This window comes from Cyprinus carpio, chromosome B10 (assembly GCF_018340385.1).
Source record: "Cyprinus carpio isolate SPL01 chromosome B10, ASM1834038v1, whole genome shotgun sequence".
In the NCBI taxonomy this organism is placed as follows: domain Eukaryota; kingdom Metazoa; phylum Chordata; class Actinopteri; order Cypriniformes; family Cyprinidae; genus Cyprinus; species Cyprinus carpio.
Window position 1 is genome coordinate 3,262,099 of NC_056606.1, and position 21,502 is coordinate 3,283,600.

The 21,502-nt window shown below is 43.6% G+C and overlaps 1 protein-coding gene across 1 annotated transcript in view; it reads right to left on the bottom strand.

Moving 5' to 3' along the window:
• il6st (interleukin 6 cytokine family signal transduce) overlaps positions 1-14,243 on the bottom strand; it is a 57,105-nt gene extending 42,862 nt beyond the window's left edge. Inside the window, exons 1-3 of the mRNA XM_042732122.1 lie at positions 14,099-14,243; positions 7,795-7,869; positions 7,397-7,702 (exon numbers count right to left, since the gene is read on the bottom strand). Coding sequence (XP_042588056.1) covers positions 7,397-7,702; positions 7,795-7,849 — 361 coding nt within the window. The 5' untranslated portion in view covers positions 7,850-7,869; positions 14,099-14,243. The remainder of the gene's footprint in view (positions 1-7,396; positions 7,703-7,794; positions 7,870-14,098) is intronic.
• Positions 14,244-21,502: the final 7,259 nt, after the last annotated feature.

Genomic DNA, 21,502 nt, shown 5'->3' on the forward strand with positions numbered 1-21,502 from the left:
ACCCTTAACGGGAACTGAGAGCAGTGCGGGCAGCACTCGGGGTGCAGCCTGTGCATGTCTAACTCCCAAACATGCTATGCACAGAGGGTGAGAGTCTTTAGACGAGATCATCAACCCGCATGCGCATGGATGAGAGGGATCTTTCCCTTTCGCTGTGCTGCTGGATGGGCTCGCAGTCGCCATAACAGAGATGCGAACACCGAGATATTAATGAGATCACCACAACATGCCTCTCGATAACATGTCTTACCGCAAATTATTCCCATAAATGCGCTGGGATCGTACCGATCCGTTACACCACTTAATGTGAGGGAATAATTAAGAGAAAAAGCTGTAACCGCTCGATAAAGAAAATGAGAGACCCGCCTTGATGCGCTGGTCCCCACTGCTAAATAAAAAACACCAGAAAGAAAATATTCACTTTAACAGAGAGTAATTTCCGATCCAAAAACCAGCCGCGTTCGGTGACGTACCTAAAAGTCGGCTCGTCCGTGAACAGTTTAGCGGCCACTCATCGAGGATCTGCTGAGGATAGCTTCCAAAAGATCTTCACGGGGAAGAGAACGAGAATGAGGTGGGGACCGTTATGCAGTGGTATATAGAGAATGAGGTGGGGACCGTTCATCACTGTCGTGATTGGTCTGTCAACCGACAGATGTGGTGTAATTGGTGCTTCCAGGATTGGTCACGCCTGAGGCAATTCCCATAGTGAGATACCAAACGAACGTTTGAAAGAGAACTCTGATTCGTCACCTTCGCCTTGTCAATCTTTAGTCAACGCGGGTCATCCGTGTTCGACATGCTAACCCCCCAAGCCCAAGGGCAACAATAGAGAAAATGATGGCTCAGCTACAGAGTTACAGAACAAATAGAAGGAAATGTTTAAAAAATATTTTAGATTGTGTGGAGAAGGGAGAAGGTACAAAACATTTTTTGACTCTCTAAAGAAACTGGACCTGATAAAGACTATAGCATGATATAAATATGAACCAGAAGATGGCAGTAATGCAACAAACTGGATGCCAGCTGCCGTGAAAACACCAGAAGAAGAGAAGAAGAAGAAGAAGTGTCACATGCTTCCTTCACGCTTCCGCGTTGATATCTGACCACAAAAACACAGAGAAACCTCTGTACCCACGAAATATCCAAATAATAAACACACGATTACGATAGTATATAGTGTATTTGTATATTTCCTTGAGATTTGGGGCGTTTTCATATCAATAATTATAATGCATATTTGTAATGCTAATTTGTGCAGCGATATAAAAGGCTATACATAGCATATTTTAACAACAGTAAACAATCAAATTCCACAGGTGATCGCAAAAGGAAGTTATTACAAACACTCGTGGTGGTTTAAAGTGGTTTGAGGTAAAAGTGTACTAATAATGTCTTATGTAGCTTGATGCTATTGTTAGCGCTAATGCAGAGTTTTATTATTATTTTTTTTTTTGGTTTGTTGTTTTTTTTGGGTAAAATTCACGTAAGTCGTAAGAAAATGCTTTGTTGTATAGTAAGACTTTTGATAATAGTTGGTAAATGAATACTGGGATTGAAGCGATGTGGCTGGTAAACCTTGAAATACCACAACAATGGCTAATAATAGCTGAATAAAAACAAAAGAATAATGATAAAAGAATAACACGGATAATGTCTCATAGCTGGCGGAGGTGTGAAAGGCTCGTTTCGTAAGAAGTAATAGAATCAGAAACTGAGGGCACTTTGCGGGTAACAGACATGGATATAAAATCCTCCATGAGCTCAGCTTGGTATGCTGTGAGCAGTGAGGTGGCATCTTTAGGGCTCTGACAGCCAGGGCAAGGAGCAGTAAATTTTTTGAAAAGAGAAGCAGGACAGCCTCTCTGTCCCTTACTGGCAGAGAAGGAGAGGAGGAGGATAGGGCTGCCGTCGATTGGGTGTGGAGGTGACTTGCCACCGACAATTCGACTGGAGGTGGGTTGGACATCCCCCAAGTCTTCACATATTATGAACGTTTCAGCCGAAAAAAAACATTTAACAGGAACCCTAAGTGAGAAGGGTTTGTCCCAGTAGTGCCGCATTCTCTGTGACACATGCTGGACGACGGTGGTAGCAGCTGCTTGACTGGGAAAGTACGGCGGTGGCAGCCTCTTCCCATCATATAAATCCCTCTCTGTACCCTGGCCCTCTTGCTGAGATGGCCAGTCAACAAAGAGTTTAGCAGTCGCTCTTCTACACATTTCAGTAAGGTCCAATTTCCCCTGGCATGGGGGGGAGGGGGACTCACTGATCGCACTGCCGGCCTGGAAGAAAGATTAGGAGGGAGGATAACGTCCTCTTCATCATCCTCCAAATCCTCCTTTAAGAGACGGGCAATCGTCTCATCATCTTCATCCTCCTCCTCTTTGTCCCCTGCCAAAGGGTGTGATTCAAAGAGGGTAGGAAGTTCCGGAGATATCTCGTCCATTAACTCTCCCCAGCTGTACTGAGCCTGCGGAGCAACCTCGTTCATTTCCGCGGGAGGCGCGGAAAAACTCGGGTCCCCTTTATTCGTGGCCGCGACTCTTACTCTGTGCTCCAAAACCCTTAACGGGAACTGAGAGCAGTGCGGGCAGCACTCGGGATTAGTGAGTGCAGCCTGTGCATGTCTAACTCCCAAACATGCTATGCACAGAGGGTGAGAGTCTTTAGACGAGATCATCAACCCGCATGCGAATTGATGAGAGGGGGGAACTTCCCCTTTCGCTGTGCTGCTGGATGGGCTTCGCAGTCGCCATAACAGAGATGCGAACACGAGATATTAATGAGATCACCACAACATGCCTCTCGATAACAGGTCTTACAGCAAATTATTCCCATAAATGCGCCGGGATCGTACCGATCCATCACACCACTTAATGTGAGGGAATAATTAAGAGAAAAAGCTGTAACCGCTCGATAAAGAAAATGAGAACCCGCCTTGACGCGCTGGTCCCCACTGCTAAATAAAAAACACCAGAAAGAAAATATTCACTTTAACAGAGAGTAATTTCCGATCCAAAAACCAGCCGCGTTCGGTGGGGTACGTAGTTGTGTGATGTTCCTTGAAGTGTTTTGGTGTGTAATAGTTTAGTGATCACTCATCGAGGATCTCAAAAGATCTTCACGGGGAAGAGAACGAAAGAGATATACTGAGGTTGTGGTGTGGTATGTTTTGGGGTGGTATGTATTGGGTAGTCGGTGTTGTGTTTTGTCTGTCATGATTTGGATGTGGTGTAATTGGTGCTTCCAGGATTGGTCACGCCTGAGGCAATTCCCATAGTGAGATACCAAACGAACGTTTGAAAGAGAACTCTGATTCGTCCTTCACCTTGTCAATCTTTAGTGTCTCATAACAAGTCAACGTGTCATCGTGTCACATGCTAACCAAGAAAGGCAAGAAATGATGGCTCAGCTACAGAGTATAGAACAAATAGAAGGAAATGTTAAAAATATTTTAGATTGTGTGGAGAAGGGAGAAGGTACAAAATATTTTTTTCACTCTCTAAAAGAAACTGGACTGGATAAAAGAATATAGCATGATATAAATATGAACAGAAGATGGCAGTAATGCAACAAACTGGATGCCAGCTGCCGTAAAACACCAAAGAAGAAGAAGCAGAAGAAGTGTCACATGCTTCCTTCACGCTTCCGCGTTGATATCTGACCACAAAAACACAGAGAAACCTCTGTACCCACGAAATATCCAAATAATAAACACACGATTACGATAGTATAGGGTTTGTATATTTTCCTTGAGATTTGTGGCGTTTTCATATAATAATTATAATGCATATTTGTAATGCTAATTTGTGCAGCGATATAAAAGGCTATACATAGCATATTTTAACAACAGTAAACAACCAAATTCCACATGTGATCGCAAAAGGAAGTTATTACAAACACTCGTTGGTGGTTTAAAGTGAGTTTTGAGTAAAAGTGTACTAATAATGTCTTATGTAGCTTGATGCTATTGTTAGCGCTAATGCAGCTACAGTAAACAGGTGCAGTTCTTCTTCATAATGCATTTTGTCATAATAATTCACGTAAGGTCGTAAGAAAATGCTTTGTTGTATAGTAAGACTTTTGATAATAGTTGGGTAAATGAATACTGGGATTGAAAGCGATGTGGCTTGGTAAACCTTGAAATACCACAACAATGGCTTTTTTTTTTTTTTTTAATAATAGCTGAATAAAAACAAAAGAATAACACGGATAATGTCTCATAGCTGGCGGAGGTGTGAAAGGCTCGTTTCGTAAGAAAAATAGAATCATGAATGAGGCACTTTGCGGTCCAGACATGATATAAAAGCACTCAGTGATAGCACACAGCACACAGATTACAGTGGCCATAAATCAATTTTATAGGCATTTTATTAGCTTTCTCTAAAAACACAAGACATAGCCTTAGAAAATGTTTGATAAAATTCACAGTTTTACAGATTATATTATGCATTTTCAAATGAAGCATTAGTAGACTTGTGGCCTTTGCTTCATTATGTTTCTAAAATCATATCCTACATCAACATTTTTTTGTATACATTTAAAAAAATATGTTTTTAATATTTTTATTTTTGCTTTTATGTTCGAGCTTATATCTTTATTATCATAACAGTCTGAGTAATTCTGATTGTTGAACAGTAAACTTTGAAGTGTCAGCTTTGTGAACATATGTTGATTATGGATCTAGTCAGAAAGACTCATGAGCCGAAGCCTTTTTATTTTAGGTATGTCATTTGTGTCTCCATGCAGAAAATGGACGGGAGGGGAAGCCCGGGGGGGGGGGTGACAGGTAGGGGTTAAAACAGGGTTAAGCTATAGTATTCATTTTATAACCCAATTTTAGAATGCTGGCTTCCATCAAGGTTTCAGGGGATTCTGAGTAATACTGGTTCATACTGGCTTCTGTAGTGCTCTCTGTAACGCTACGGGGGCTCCAGTTACTCCAGTAACTGCTATTACTTTCTCCAATGCATCGCATCTGCACCACATATTGAGTGTACGGCTCCAGAGACTGCAGTCTGAACGACTTGATGTACCCTCTGGTGAATCTCTCCGGCACCTAAAACAAACACGGATTCATGAGTGAACCAAAACCTGTGTGTTATTTTTTTAGAGGTTATATGCAAGATGAATGTGTGTTATTTTATGCACTGTCTGAGATAAGAACCCGCTCCCACACCTGAAATATTTAACCCTGGGTAACAGAATCCGAGCTTATCTTGCTTCACTAATTCATTCTGGGTCTTCATAAACTGCTGCTTGTACATTCCTAACCCCTTATTTGCATATAAATTAACTGTTTACATAACAACTCTAGCATTGCACATTGCATTAAGTTTTTTAAAAAACAGCCTCTTCTTTACTTCAATCCATGTTTTCCGTCACTGTTTGACATTTTTCCTGTTTATACAATGTGCTGTTTTTTCTTGACTGTCCAAAGCAAGTGAATATGAGGCACCTGATTGGTTGTCGGTTGTTAAGCATCTAGCTGTAGCATTCTAACACCGCAAACTTCACAAGTCTGGCACTGCAACACAACTAAAGTGCTGCTAACAGTGCAAGTGTGAAACCCACCTGAGGTTAAGAGTGGGGTTTAAGACCCATTCACACCAAGGACGATAACTAATAAAGATATAGTTCTAAAAATTGTAACATTGACAGCCAATCAGAATCAATCCTGCTATAATGAGCTGGAGAATTTAAAGCAGCGCAGAGTGCACTTACAGACGATATTGTTCGCTGGTGTGGACACTAATATCATTATCAAATATCACAAGACTCCTTTAATATATCTTATTGTGGTAGACTTAAATGAGATGTCAGATCCTTTATTTATCAAAAGGGTAGGTCTGATTTCTTATGTATATGAGAAATGTATTCTATTAAACTGGGAAAAGGAACATTTGTACTATTTAAAAATATCATGTTCGACACACTGCATATGGAATATTTAACATACAGTTTAAAATACAAAACCACATTTTCTTAGAGACCTGGAATATTTTTTCTGATGCTAGCGGGAAATTAAAATTGAAAACGTTTTTAAAATTTCAGTGCCAAGTGCCAACTGGTGCTGAAGTCAGAACTTTTGACAACACAAATTCACAGTAAATAAAAATTGTAATTTTTGTCCTGACCATTTTAAAATATGAATTGCTCTTGGCTTACCCGTACCTCGATCCAAACATCAGATGCTGCTTTGCGGTATCTGATGGCATAAGAGAGTTTCAAAATGGTCCTGTCAATGGGATGTTTCCAAGTAACCACGAGAGATGTGGGGAATTTAACTTGGACTTGGACGTTCAGTGGTGGATTTGGTTTTGCTACAAAACAAACACACAAAAAGAAAGCTAGCTGAAGTGATGCATTCATACAGAGTGTAAAATGCATTGTTTCCTAATTCACAAACCGAAATCATACCAAAATAGGAAGAATCGTTTTGAAGTTCTGACCGCTCTGACCCCAGAGCATTCTTCACTTCAACCCACACTTTTAAAACCATATGAATTGGAAAGGTTTCCAGGTTGACGATGCAGAATCTGGCAAGATGCTGTTTACAGTCAGCTTTATGTGTTAGAACTGTCCCAAGTCTAAAATAGAAAAGAAGAGGAAGTAAATGAGACTCTAGTCTTTCACTTTGAGTCATTTGGAAAAAGACAAAAAAAAAAATCAAAAATGTGTAAAAGCATATGCAGTGTTATCAGGACTTCTGTTACTTTAACACATACACGTTGGCATAAACGGTGTAAGTTGTGTCGATCTGCGGGTTTCGCGATCCTGGATCCCAACTACAGTTTAAGTTAGGGGAAATATCCTTGTCCTCTTGCACTGCAATGCATGACAGATTCTTTGGTTTTCAGTGGAGGATCTGGAGAGCATGAACAGAAAAACAATGGATTGCATGAAGTCCTTAAGTTCAAGTGTTTAGTAAATAATGCAAAAGGTTTCAAATAATGAGAAAATATTTCAGATTCCTATCAGACTGATTTCCCTCCTACAGGTTTATAAATCACTGCATAGAAGATTCTTAAAGGGTCAGCTCATCAAAAACTGAACGTCGTTATAATTAACCAAATGTTCTGAAGCCGTACTTAAAAAGAATATTTAAGTTATTAAATGCTTCGAAAAGGTTGGTGCACCAGATTTGACATCAGAGAAGCAATGATGATTAATATTATTAAAGAAAAGTACTTCATTTGAATTTGAACTTAAGAATTCATAAACTTCAAAACTTGTTTTCAAAATGTTTTGGAATACTTGGAACAAAGTACACTGGATATTCGGCAACATTTTGTGTTTTAGAACAGCAAATGTTCATCCTAAAACACCGCTGGAGTTATGAAGAATCCAAGTCTTTTCATTCTAATTCTGATTTTGGTATGAAAACACTTACATCCCGCACGGAGTAAGATTCCATAGATACTCCTCGGTTTGTATGACAGGGACTCCTTGGGAGCTGTGCACTTCAACCAATCGCTCATGTCACTGCTGATGTTTATAGTAACACTAACAGCCGTTTCATTTATTCTGTGGTAAGACTGCTTTGCAATGCTGAGGTTCCCCAAACGCCATTCTATGTCATCTGAGGTGTAAGCGCACCCTTCCAGGAGGTGACATGTTGCGGTGAAGTTTTTTCCCACCTCAACAACAATGCTACTGCTGGAGTCTGGAAGGATCTTCACACAGTTATAAGTGAAACCTGTGTGATAAAACACTGAACTGAGTATCACAACAAAACAACAACGATATAACCGTTAACTGGGAGGTAATAGAGTAAATGACATGGCTTACCTACTGCATAGTGCAAAAACATCAAGAATACGAGTAAATGATGTGAAGAGCCCATTGTGACATCAAGATAGGTCTCTGAGAAAAGACGGAAATAGATAGTATATAGATTGAATTTTTTTTTTTTTTCCTGTGTCCAAGCAATGGTTTTAGCAACACCAATGTTTCTTTAATAAATCATTTGGCATGTAAAACCAGCAGCATTTTTAATGTGTATGTATGTGCCAATCCTGCCAGCAATGAAGCACCTCTTTATGGACAGGAGTTTGGAATCCTATACAAGCCTAGCAGTTGATTTGGAAAAATATTTAAGTATAGTTGTTGTTTGGAATCTTATGTATAACCCTCACTCAGCAATTACTAACTTTAGCTCCTCATTTCCATCCAGGTCCAGCCTGTGCTTCTTCCTGCCATTATTCAAATTATTTAAATCATGTAAAATGATGAAGGATGTTATAATAATACTTCTTTAAATTACAACACAAGCATTTTTTAATGTTGAAAACTGTAAAAAGTACTGGCTAAAAGGAATGATTATGCAACATTGACATAAAATATATTTTGTTACAACATTAAAGATAAATTCCTAGTTTAAATCTAGTTTAAACACATTAAATAAATTCTTTGTATTCATTTTGAACCTTCTGTAATAGTTTCATGTGAGTCCCTCATTTGCGTGAAAAGACGGATCTCAAAATCATACAGTCATTCTTGGAAAGGGTTCAAATATGCAGAAGATGCTGGAATACCAGCAGATGGTGGCGGGTAGGGAGGTGCCCAGACTACTCGCCGATCTCCACCAGGGGGAGCGCTCGGTGTCGGAGTATTCCATCCAGTTCGGCACCCTGGCCACAGAGTGCCATTGGAACGAGGAGGCGCAGTGGGACCGGTTCCTGCATGGGTTGGCTGACCATCTCCAGAGAGAGATTTACATGCTGGACCTTCCTCCCAAGCTAAATGGACTCATCAAAGAGTCGATGCGCACTTAAGTAGAATGGGCCAGTTTCAGCAAAGTCATCAGTTTCCTGGCGCGTAGGACCCGCACACCGACAGAGGGGACACGGTCAGCCCTGTCTCCGATCCCGAGCCCATGCAGGTGGGTAGAGCTCGGCTTTCCCGGGAGGAGAGAGAGATCCCGAGCCCATGCAGGTGGGTAGAGCTCGGCTTTCATGCCTAATGCCTGCCATTCTCGTTAAAGTCGCAAACCAGTTCAGAAACAGATTCAGTGTGTGCCAGAAGCGTATGACCTTTCAAGACTGACTTTCCGATACAAGACCACTGGAATAGTTCGTGAAGAGGAGAGCAGCTGACTCCCAAGTACTACAACACTGACGGCCATATGCGAGAGCATTCTGCCACTGTCATGCCAATGCCTGCATACACCGCTCGCGTTAAAGTCTCGTGAGTTTCTGCTGGATGTCGGCAGAGCCGCATTTTTAGAATTAAACTCTTGCCAAAAAACTGTTTTGATACAACTGACTGGAATATGGTTAAGCAGGCTGCCACTTACAATAACTCCACTGACCTCCATGTACACCTCTACAGAGGCGCCATCGTGAGAGCATTCTGACTAGCTGCATCACTGTGTGGTATGGCGCCTGCAACGCGTCCTGCCGGAAGACCCTCTGCAAACGCATAGGTGAGAGCAGCTGAGAAGATCATTGGTGTCTCTCTCCCCTCCCTCCAGGACATTTATGGAAACCGTCTCACTCGCAAAGCCCTCTGCATTGCAGGTGATCCCACTCACCTGTCACACTCACACTGTGCTGCCATCATGGAGGAGACTGCGGAGTCTCCACGCCAGGACCAACAGACTGAAGGACAGCTTCATCCATCAGGCTGTCAGGAAGCTGAACTCGCTCCCGAACTTGCCCCCCTGTCCCTCTTCTCCCCCAGGCACCACTGAACTATGAACCCCGCCCCCCCCCAGATCCCACATCTCCAGGTCCTTCAACCCCCTCCCTCTAACATACGATGACATGCACCAGTCACTTTGTGCAGCATTGGTCTGCTCACTACCTCATTCACCATTGGAACTGACATCATTCTACCACCTCATCAGTCAGTTTAAATAAAATAACTGCTCTTGAGCCCTTTGTCACTTTAATCAGACTGAATAAGCTTTTTTTATGCACTAAAATCTTTTTATCTGCACTGTTTGTTCTGCCATGTGCCTTGCGCTGCTTTTATTTAACCTTATTTTATTTTTTTAATGTCTTTTTTACATTCCCTTATTGTATAGTTTTATCTTATATTTTGTATTTGATCTAGATTTTTAGGCTCTACTGTTAGTGTTATCTGTATGCACCGGGGGTCTGAATGTAACGCAATTTCGATTCTCTGTATGTATGTACTGTACATGTGGAAGAATTGACAATAAAGCAGACTTGACTTGACTAAAGCAGGTCACTTCTCCATTCCTGCCCGGTAAAAGATCAGGCCCGTTAGTAACTATGAGGCTACTATTGGGTGGGATCTCCACCGAGAAGACCTCATCTACACCCCTCCCGGTAAGACTAAGGTGGGCAACACATACGCACGACACCAAGGCCTTATTGGACTCTGGGGCGGAAGGTAATTTTTTGAATTTTAGACTGGCACAACAACTTCATATCCCCATCTTTCTCCTCACACAAAAGATATCTGTAAATGCTCTCAATGGACAGCAACTCCCCAACATTTCTCACGTTACTGGATCCATCACCCTCATTACATCTGGCAACCACTCTGAAATCATAACATTCCTCCTCATGGACTCACCACTGGCACCTGTAGTACTTGGTCACCCCTGGCTCACTTTGCACAATCCCAGAATCGATTGGGGCCACAATTCTGTGTCCGCTTGGAGTAACGTGTCATAGGTCATGTCTTGTGTCTGCGTGTTCGTCTGTGCCTGTTTCTGTGTTCAAGGAGAAGGCAGTGAATTTGTCTAACGTGCCTGAGGAGTACCAGGACCTGAGGGAAGTGTTCAGTAAGTCCCAGGCTGCTTCTCTTCCTCCGCATCATCCTTACGACTGTGCCATAGACTTAGTACCAGGTAAGTCTCCGCCTAAAGGCAAGTTATGTTCACTTTCTGTTCCAGAGAGGGAGGCTACAGAGAAATATATTTCTGATTCTCTAGCATCCAAGTTCATTCGTCCTTCCTCATATTTATGGTTGTCTAGATTCTTTTTTGTGGGGAAGAAGGATGGATCTCTGCGACCATATATTGATTACCGGGGGTTGAACACATCACGGTGAAGAATATTTATCCTTTGCCGTTGATGTCTTCAGCCTTCGAGCGGTTACAGGGAGCATCCATTTTCACAAAATTGGATTTACATAATGCTTATCATTTGGTTTGCATAAGGGAGGGTGATGAATGGAAACCACGTTAAATACCCCTAGGGGCCACTTTGAATACTTGGTCATGCCGTTCAGGCTGTCCAACTCCCCAGCGGTCTTCCAAGCACTCGTCAATGACGTGCTGAGAGATATGGTTGACCAGTTCATATGTTTACCTGGATGACATATTGATTTTTTTCATCTTCTCTCCAGGATCACATTCAGCACGTCAAACGAGTGCTTCAGAGGTTGCTAGAGAATGGGCGGAGATGTCAAGGTGGAGAAATGCGTTTTTCATGCACAGTCTGTTCCTTTCCTAGGGTACATCGTCTCGTCTGAGGGAGTGCGTATGGATCCTGACAAAGTTAGGGCTGTCATAGATTGTTTTTTGGTAAAGCAACGGTTCTGGTGGCCATTAATGACTCGCGACATCCGGAGTTTTGTCTTGGCTTGCTCAGTTTGTGCCACTGGTAAGACTTCCAATCGACCTCCAGATGGGTTACTTCAACCGCTGTCAGTCCCTTCAAGACCCTGGTCCCATATGGCTCTAGATTTTATTACCGCCCTCCCAGGGCAAGACGGTCGTTTTTACCGTCGTGGACCGGTTCTCGAAGGCGGCTCATTTTATTCCCTTGCCTAAATTACCCTCCGCCAAGGAGACAGCGGTAACTGTTGTAGATCACGTCTTTCGTTTACATGGCCTCCCGATGGACGTGGTTTCTGACAGGGGTCCCCAATTTGTGTCCAAATTTTGGCAAGAGTTTTTTAAATTACTGGGGGCGAGTGTCAGTTTATCTTCGGGGTTTCATCAACCAACTTATTCGGTTAACCCACCATCTGAGTTTGTGATTGTTTCGACCAACCATCTGTGTTGTGGACTTCCTGTGTTTCTTCCGTCTGACCGCTGTTATTTACCTTGTCAAAAAGTGCTTTTGCTTTTGCATCCTGCTCCTGTCTTCGTTACATCAAGGGCATGTAAACTTTTGATGAGTAATTTTTATAAATTCAGTTATTATTTTCTCTTGTGGACTATATGCAAACATATTTTATGTGGAATATCTTATTCAGGTCAGTACTGAATAAACAATAACATGCATTTTGTATGATCCCTGTTATTTTGCAGATTCTGAAAGGAGGGTGTAAACTTTTGACTTCAACTGTACATATATACACAGTGCATTCAGAAAGTGAAATGCATCAGTTTGTGTGTGTGTGTGTGTTTTTCACTGGGATGGCATTATGCCTGGTTCCCTCCAGTCATGACACTTGTTTGTTTGTTTATTTGTTTATTTATTTATTTCAAGCAAATAGTGTGACAACAGAAGAATACACAATAATAATAATAACTTACACTTATGCTTGAAATAGAGTGGGGAGAAGTAAAACTTATTGAACCCCACCCCAGTCTGTCAAAGAATTTAAACAAAATAGCTGCTTCCTTCTTCAATTATCTCAAAGAAAAAAAATAAAAATATATAAAAAATAAATAATAGTAATAATAATACCTCATTAAGAAACAGTATTATAGTTGCATATGTGCAAAACCACACATACATACTATACATATTCATAATATACAGATATTACCTCAAGTAACAATGATTATCAAATACCAACTATGGTAGACGGAATACCACAAGTTAAATACACATGGTAAATAACAACTAATCCAAACCTCATTATCACTGTAATGGGACCAGACCTTTTGTTTGTAAAGACGTTTGAAAAGGTGAATGCTTTGACATTGCTTTAAATCAAGCCCCAAATTATTCCACAAAGTAACCCCACATACAGACATAGAAAACTTGAAATTGAGGTTCATCAGAGCAGAGTTTTTCACAGTCTGAGAGTCCTTTTAAATCAAGCCCCAAATTATTCCACAAAGTAACCCCACATTACTGAGGCTTTCTTCTGGCTACTCTGCCATTAAGTCCAGATTGGTGAAGTGTTGCAGTTTTGGGAGAATCTTTCAGAAGAAGAACCATCTCCACACGTGATCAGTGGAGTTTAAGCAGATTGACCATCAGGCTTATCTCTCCTGATTGCACAGTTTGGGCTTTGACCTCATGGCTTGGGTTTCACTCTGATCTACATTTTTCAGCTGTTAGGCCTTATATAGAGAGATGTGTGTCTTTTCAAATCATGTCTAATCAATTAAATCTGCCGCAGACGCTACTAAATTCAAGCACTGGGTCTAAATACATTTGTCAATGTATGAATGTAATTATACATTTAAGTACTGAGGAATATTAATTAACTACATGTACTTACTATATGGTTTGGATTAGGATTAGAGTTACTTGAATGTAGTTATGCATAATTAATTGGTTTTATAATAGTAGGCTAAGTAAGTACATTTAACCCTTGTAATAAGGACACCTTAAAATAAATTGTTACCAGTAATTTAAAGCATTTTAACAGCCTTGTATTAAAAGGTAAATGTTATTCTGTGACTTATATACAGGCCTAATTTCATATTTAATCGCCAATATTTAAATTATGTCCACAAATCCCTCATTAACAAACAGACAATAATCTTTGTCATAGATAAACGTATTCTAGAGACACAAATTTATCTGTCTGTAAATAGATAATTCAACAAAATAATATTCAGTATATATTTCAGTTATATTCAATATTTTCGTCTGCAGATTATTATAATATTTCCTACTTTATTTCATTTGAAGCTTAGTATTTATGGTTTTCTTTACAATGATATTACAATAAATTTATATCATTGGCGAGGATACCAGCAATGTCTGTACAAGCTCTAAAATATAATGTAATAATATGTTTTAAGTACATTTATTGATTGGGCTAATGTTACAAAGCACAATACTTGTACTGACGGACATCTCACAGTAACACGATGCCTGTAAAGTACGCAGACGTTAAAAACGAACATAACTAAACGACATCACAGAGTAACATACATCATTGATAATGTTTATGACTTTATATATACATTAAAATGTTCTCTTACCTTTAGAGTGGCTTCACATCATACGACTTATGCCGCGTTTCCACCGAAATTACCCGGGAACTATTTTCCCCCACAGACCTGTTGCTTTCTGCGTTTCCACCGCGTTCTGAAGTACAGTGAATATTAGGCAAATAGTCTGGTGACGTAAGCCTGCGCGTGTTTCACATTACAAAGTACGCAAATTTCGGACTTGCATCCTCAGATCGGACTTTGCGAGTTTGATTCGGGGGTGTGATCTCCCGCGGACGAAACGACGCAAGTCGGGTGATTCTGTAAACAGCAGCGTACTTGATAACAACAGTCAGCTCGCCTTGGCTACTGCGGTTTTCCTCACTGTATATTTACAATATATGAAATAGCCTATGATATCAAATACCACTGCCTCCTTTCGTTTTCATTTAAACATAATAATAGCCGGAGAAATGTACTTCGTTCAGGGAAATGTGTATACAGGTGCTGGTCATATAATTAGAATATCATCAAAAAGTTGATTTATTTCACTAATTCCATTCAAAAAGTTAAACTTGTATATTATATTCATTCATTACACACAGACTGATATATTTCAAATATTTATTTAAATTTTTATGATTATAACTGACAAATAAGGAAAATCCCAAATTCAGTATCTCAGAAAATTAGAATATTGTGAAAAGGTTCAATATTGAAGACACCTGGTGCCACACTCTAATCAGCTAATTAACTCAAAAAACCTGCAAAGGCCTTTAAATGGTCTCTCAGTCTAGTTCTGTAGGCTACACAGTCATGGGGAAGACTGCTGAATTGACAGTTGTCCAAAAGACGACCATTGACACTTTGCACGAGGAAAGGAGGGCAAGACACAAAAGGTCATTGCAAAAGAGGCTGGCTGTTCACAGAGATCTGTGTCCAAACACATTAATAGAGAGGCGAAGGGAAGGAAAAGATGTGGTAGAAAAAAGTCTACAAGCAATAGGGATAACCGCACCCTGAAGAGGATTGTGAAACAAAACCCATTCAAAAATGTGGGGGAGATTCACAAAGAGTGGACTGTAGCTGGAGTCAGTGCTTCAAAAACCGCTACACAAAGACGTATTCAAGACAATGGTTTCAGCTGTCGCATTCCTTGTGTCAAGCCGCTCTTGAACAACAGACAGCATCAGAAGCGTCTCGCTTCAAAAAGGACTGGACTGTTGCTGAGTGGTCCAAAGTTATGTTCTCTGATGAAAGTAAATTTTGCATTTCCTTTGGAAATCAGGGTCCCAGAGTCTGGAGGAAGAGAGGAGAGGCACACAATCCACGTTTCTTGAGGTCCAGTGTAAAGTTTCCACAGTCAGTGATGGTTTGGGATGCCATGTCATCTGCTGGTGTTGGTCCACTGTATTTTCTGAGGTCCAAGGTCAACGCAGCCGTATACCAGGAGGTTTTAGAGCACTTCATGCTTCCTGCTGCTGACCAACTTTATGGAGATGCAGATTTTATTTTCCAACAGGACTTGGCACCTGCACACAGTGCCAAAGCTTCCAGTATCTGGTTTAAGGATCATGGTATCCCTGTTCTTAATTGGGCAGCAAACTCGCCTGACCTTAACCCCATAGAAAATCTATGGGATGTTGTGAAGAGGAAGATGCGATATGCCAGACCCAAGAATTCAGAAGAGCTGAAGGCCACTATCAGAGCAACCTGCCCTGGGCTCTCATAACACCTGAGCAGTGCCACAGACTGATCGACTCCATGCCACGCCGCATTGCTGCAGTAATTCAGGCAAAAGGAGCCCCAAATAAGTATTGAGTGCTGTACATGCTCATACTTTTCATGTTCATACTTTTCAGTTGGCCAGATTTCTAAAAATCCCTTTCTTTGTATTGGTCTTAAGTAATATTCTAATTTTCTGAGATACTGAATTTGGGATTTTCCTTAGTTGTCAGTTATAATCATCAAAATTAAAAGAAATAAACATTTGAAATATATCAGTATGTGTGTAATGAATGAATATAATATACAAGTTTCACTTTTTGAATGAAATTAGTGAAATAAATCAACTTTTTGATGATATTCTAATTATATGACCAGCACCTGTATATACAGCCTACATTTACAATAAAACTAAATTGTCTTAATAAATAAACCGCAGATTTGAGTTTTCAACAACTACATTCTCACCTGAAATACTTTTAAAACTACATTTCATGACACAATAACAGTTATATTTAGAAAATTGTCCGAATAAATGGTGGTTTAAATCACAATGCTGCGTGAACTCAACCAATCAGCATCTATTAGTTCCCTTTCAAGGCGGTAACTCAACATTACGTCAGCTATGACGTATATGGGAACTCCTCCCTTCTCCACTTTCGCTGAAATCTTATGGGCTAATGCCAGCTTGGGCGAAGCATGCAAATACTGACAGGTCAGCGGGCAGTATAAAATGCATGGGCACGAAAATTACATCAGAATCTCTTTCTTCACGCTAGAAGTCTTATCCAAGTCATCGTGGAAGTTGCATTAGAGGACTACTCACCCCTGTTTTTCCTCTCCGCATCCGATGGCTGCTACATGCCAGATTTGCACGGGTCCCATTGTCCCGCCCGACCTTCGACAGCCCAACGCCGGACGCCTGGGCCTCGCCTACACCGAGGCGGCACTTACGGACAACACGTGCGCCCACTGCTCCGAGCTGCCAGTGCGTGCCCTCAGAGCCAGGAGAGAAGTGGCTCGGGCAACAGCTGGGATGAGACCCACTGCCACCAGCAAGCCACTGGTGGGCCGTCCCCCGCCCGAGGACGAGTTCGACGCTGTCAACTTCGCAGACGTTAGCTTCCGCCCCCCGCCCCACACCGTTGCGAACTTCATCACCTTCGAACGAGCTGGCAAGGAAGATGATTCCATGTTGCTCTCGTCGTCAGAAAAGGATTGGGGTCTCAGTCGGACCGTGCTCTCGTCGTCAGGGCCCTGCGGACCTCCAGGAGGAGCTCGTCAGGGTCCTCGGCAAGGCCGTCATAGAGCTGGACCTTGCTTGGAACGCACCTGACGAGCCTGTGAAAAGTAAGCTGGACTTGTGGTTCCTCCAGTCGACACACCGCCAGGCCGCACTTCGAGGAGAAGAACCCCGTTCTTCTTAGACGTGCACAAGCATGTGCGCATGCCCCCCGTTGAGGAGACTGTTGCCGGACACCTGTGCCCATCTTCCTCTGCATTGGGTTCGGACCGCAGCCTGCCTTCCAAGCTGTGCAGGTTCACGGCCCACCAGGCGGACAAAGCCTATGCTGCTGCAGGGGAGGCGGTTTCTGCTCTTCACGCTATGGCTATACTCCAGGTGTTCCAGGCAAAACTGCTTCAATCCCTCGACGTCGGCGCAGTCGGCGCTGACTTCATCAGAGATCTGCGTGCAGCTGCTTCAATCCCTCGACGTCGTACTAAGCGCGCTCTGCTCAAGCCATCGGCCATTCCATGGGGTTCATGGTCATCCTTAACAGGCACCTGTGGCTTACCCTAGCTGACCTGAAGGATGCTGACCGCAAGACGCTTTTAAATGCTCCAGTCACTCCCTCCGGCCTCTTTGGTGACGCCGTGGAGTCAGTCACGGAGCGTTTCTCCGAGACGCAGAAGCGTGCCAAGGCGATGAGCCACGTGATGCCTACTCCAGTCATCGTCTGCGAGGTCCCGCTCTTCTTCTGCACCTCGTCAGGCTCAGGGACCGGCTAGACTCGACGTCGGCGCAGTCGGCGCTGACTTCATCAGAGATCTGCGTGCAGCCCGCCGTGGCACCCCGCCCCGAACCGGACAGTCAGTTTCGGAGGAGGAGAGCAGTCCACCAAGCGCCATGTTCAAAAGCATCATGTTCCCCAGGTTCCTACGGGCGACGATTGTTATGTTGGTTTAAATGCTGTTTGTGTGAGTTACACAATAAAAACATGTATCCATCCACAAAAAGAGCTTTTTCTTCCTCTTGCACCCAACAGTGTGTCACTCGCCCTGTCTCAGAGCAGCGCAGAGCCACAACCCATGATTATAATGGCCTCTCGAGGGTGCGAGAATGCCAACACCACACAATGCCCGCCGCGAGCCGCCCTCCCGCCAGTGATTCTAGCCTCACGGGGACGGGTCTCCTGTCAAAACACACCATCAGTGGCTACGGTGGCCGTAGAGCTAACGCATCCGCTGTGTCATTTCCTGGACGCGTGGAGGGCTATCCCGGACGTTTCACCGTGGATACTGGGAATAATTCAGCACGGATATTCTCTTCAGTTCAAACGCAGACCTCCCCGCTTCAATGGCGTGGTCCCGTCACTGACTTTGCCCAAAAACCTTCCTGTTCTGAGACAGGAAGTTTTCAGTCTGCTCGAGAAAGGAGCGATAGAGCGCGTCCCTCCAAGTGAGCAGGGAAGCGGGTTTTACAGCTGCTACTTCGTGGTGCCAAAGAAGGATGGTGGACTCCGATTCTGGACCTGAGACCCATCAACCGAGCACTTCACAAGCACGCGTTCAGAATGACAACGCTGAAGATTGGGGACTGGGGACTGGTTTGCCTCAGTGGATCCAAAAGAGGCATTCTTCCATATTCAAATAGCGACGCGCCACAGGCGCTTCCTGAGGTTTGCTTTAGAAGGCATGGCTTATCAGTATTAAGTGCTTCTGTTCGGCCTCGCCCTGGCCCCCCGCACATTTTCAAAGTGTGTGGACGCAGCGGTTTCTCCCCTCAGATTGAGCAGAATGCGCATCTTGAATTGCTGATTTGAGCCCACTCAAGATATGTGGTAATGAGTCACATGGAAACACTGCTTCGCCATTTGGATTCGCTGGGACTGCATGTGAATATGCAGAAAAGCGTGTTTAAACCGAGTCGGACTATAACATATCTGAGAGTATGTGTGGACTCGATGGCGATGCGAGCTCATCTCTCTCAAGAGCGCAAAGAGGCAATTTCATCGACTCTGTGTCGTTTCAGACCAGGCAGGTCGGTTTCACTGAGGGAATTTCAGAGGTTTCTGGGACTGATAGCGGTTTCCTTAGCCCTACAAGCTGGTCAAAATTGGAGCGGCAACATGTACTGATTCGAACCGACAACACGTCTGTGGTCTCGTACATAAATCGCCTGGGCGGCGTGCGTTCCAGAGCTCTATTCAAACAGGCAGTGAGTCTCCTGTTGTGGGCGGACCAACACTTTCTCTCCATAAGAGCGGTGCACATCCCTGGTATCCTGAACCATGGAGCGGACATGCTTTCGAGGAACTGGATTCCTCAAGGAGAGTGGAGGCTTCACCCAGGATCAGTTCAAATGATTTGGGATCGATTTCTGGAGGGCGGAAGTGGATTTGTTTGCCACAAGCGAGAATACACACTGTCAGATGTTCTTCTCACTATCTCACTCCCCGCTGCCGGGAGATGCTCTGACATTGCATTGGCCGGAAGCCAGGCTTTACGCTATCCATCCGGTGAAGATTCTGCCTATGGTGTTGTGCAAAATCAGGGAGGAGAGAGCGTCAGTTATACTCATGGCCCCGAACTGGCTGAATCAGCTCTGGTTCGCGGACCTGAGAGAGTTAGTGGTGGCCACCCATGGCAAATTCCCCTCAGGAATTCCCAAATTCCCAGCCCCGAGCTGTGGAACCTTCTTGTGTGGCCGCTGGGGGGACCCTAAATGAGCGGGACGCTCTGCATTCACGAGTGCTGAGCATACTTACAGAGGCGCATGCTCCGTCTACCAGGTGCCTCTATGCTCTGAAGTGGGGAGTTTTCACAAAATGGTGCCAGGACATTGGTATTGACCAGGGGACCTGTTCCGTGTCAGATGTTTTGTGCTTTCTACAGCACAGATTGGTTTGCGGGAGTTTGCCATCCACGCTGAAGGTGTATGTGGCCACTATTGCTGCTTTTCATTCCCCGGTTGACGGGCAATCGATCAGTAAGCATGCTCTGGTAATCAGTTTTCTCAGGGGAGCGAGGAGATTGTGTCCTTCACGGCCGCCCTCCGTGCCACCGTGGGATCTAGCTCTAGTTTTGAGGGCTCTATCTCTACCACCATTTGAGCCCTTAGCTTCGATTGCGGTTAAGGAGCTTTCCCTGAAGACGGCCTTGCTTCTTGCTCTCGCCTCGGCGAAGCGCATTGGAGACTTACACGCGTTTTCAGTGAACGACGATTGCATCTGTTTCGGACCTGGCGACTGTAATGTCTCCCTCTGGCCGAGACCAGGTTACGTGCCGAAGTCACTCAATATACCGTTTAGAGCACAGGTTGTTTCCCTGCCCGCCTTATCTGCTGAGCCAGCCAGCTCGTGTGACACTGATGCTCAGATCGCTGTCTGCCCTGTTAGGGCTTTGCGGATGTATGTGGATTGCTCGGCCGCCTTTCGTCAGTCAGACCAGCTGTTCGTGTGCTTTGGTGGATGTAATAAGGGATTTGCTGTTTCAAAACAGAGACTTTCTCACTGGATTGTGGATGCTATTGTGTTGGCTTACGAATGCCAGGGAAAAGATTGTCCCCTCAACATCAGAGCTCATTCTGTGAGGGCAATTGCTTCCTCATGGGCCTGGGCTAGAGGTATGTCTATCCAGGATTTATGTCTTGCTGCTGGCTGGTCTTCCCAGAACACATTCGGCAGGTTTTACAAGCTGGATGTACCCTCTGGAGCATCACATGTACTTTTGGTGAGTTAAGTTTCATTCATGTGTTGTGAACTGTTATAACCAGCTATACAGTAGTTACCATAGCTGCTAACTCTGTGTTATGGCTTATAAGGTTTATGCAGATGTCACCGCAAACGCTGTTGACTCTGTGTTTAACTCTCATGCTTGAGTGCTCATTGTGTTGTGTCTGCCCTATTCAGTGCAGCCTTCGTGTTCATTGCATGAAGATATGCAAATTTTGTTAGGGTCGGAGCAGATGTTTCATTGGTCTAGTTCCGCCTATCAGATGCGAGTACTCTTAGCGACGTGGCTATTGGCTAGAACTGTCTTGCTTATGTGTTGGGTGATTGACCCCGTTCAGGGCTTATCTTCACTGCTCTCACGGCGGGATTTAATACAGTTCCCATATACGTTGGTTCCCCGAGAGGCGGGAACGAAACATTACGTTAGCCGCCGTTGTTGCTGTTTGATCAGTGCTAGCGTTCAGTCGTGATTCTGACGTAATTTTCGCACCCATGCATCTTATACTGCCCGCTGACCTGTCAGTATTTGCATGCTTCGCGTCAATTAGCCAGCTGTCCCCAGTTGGCATTAGCCCATAAGATTTCAGCGAAAGTGGAGAAGGGAGGAGTTCCCATATACGTCATAGCTGACATAATGTCTCGTTCCCGCCTCTCAGGGAACCGAGGTTACGATAGTAACCGGATGCGTTTTCCCCTTAGTCATCGCCCACTCCCGGAAAACAGTGATCTTACTGCAGCCAATGGGAGCTCGCGCTGTCTCAGCGTGTTTACATAA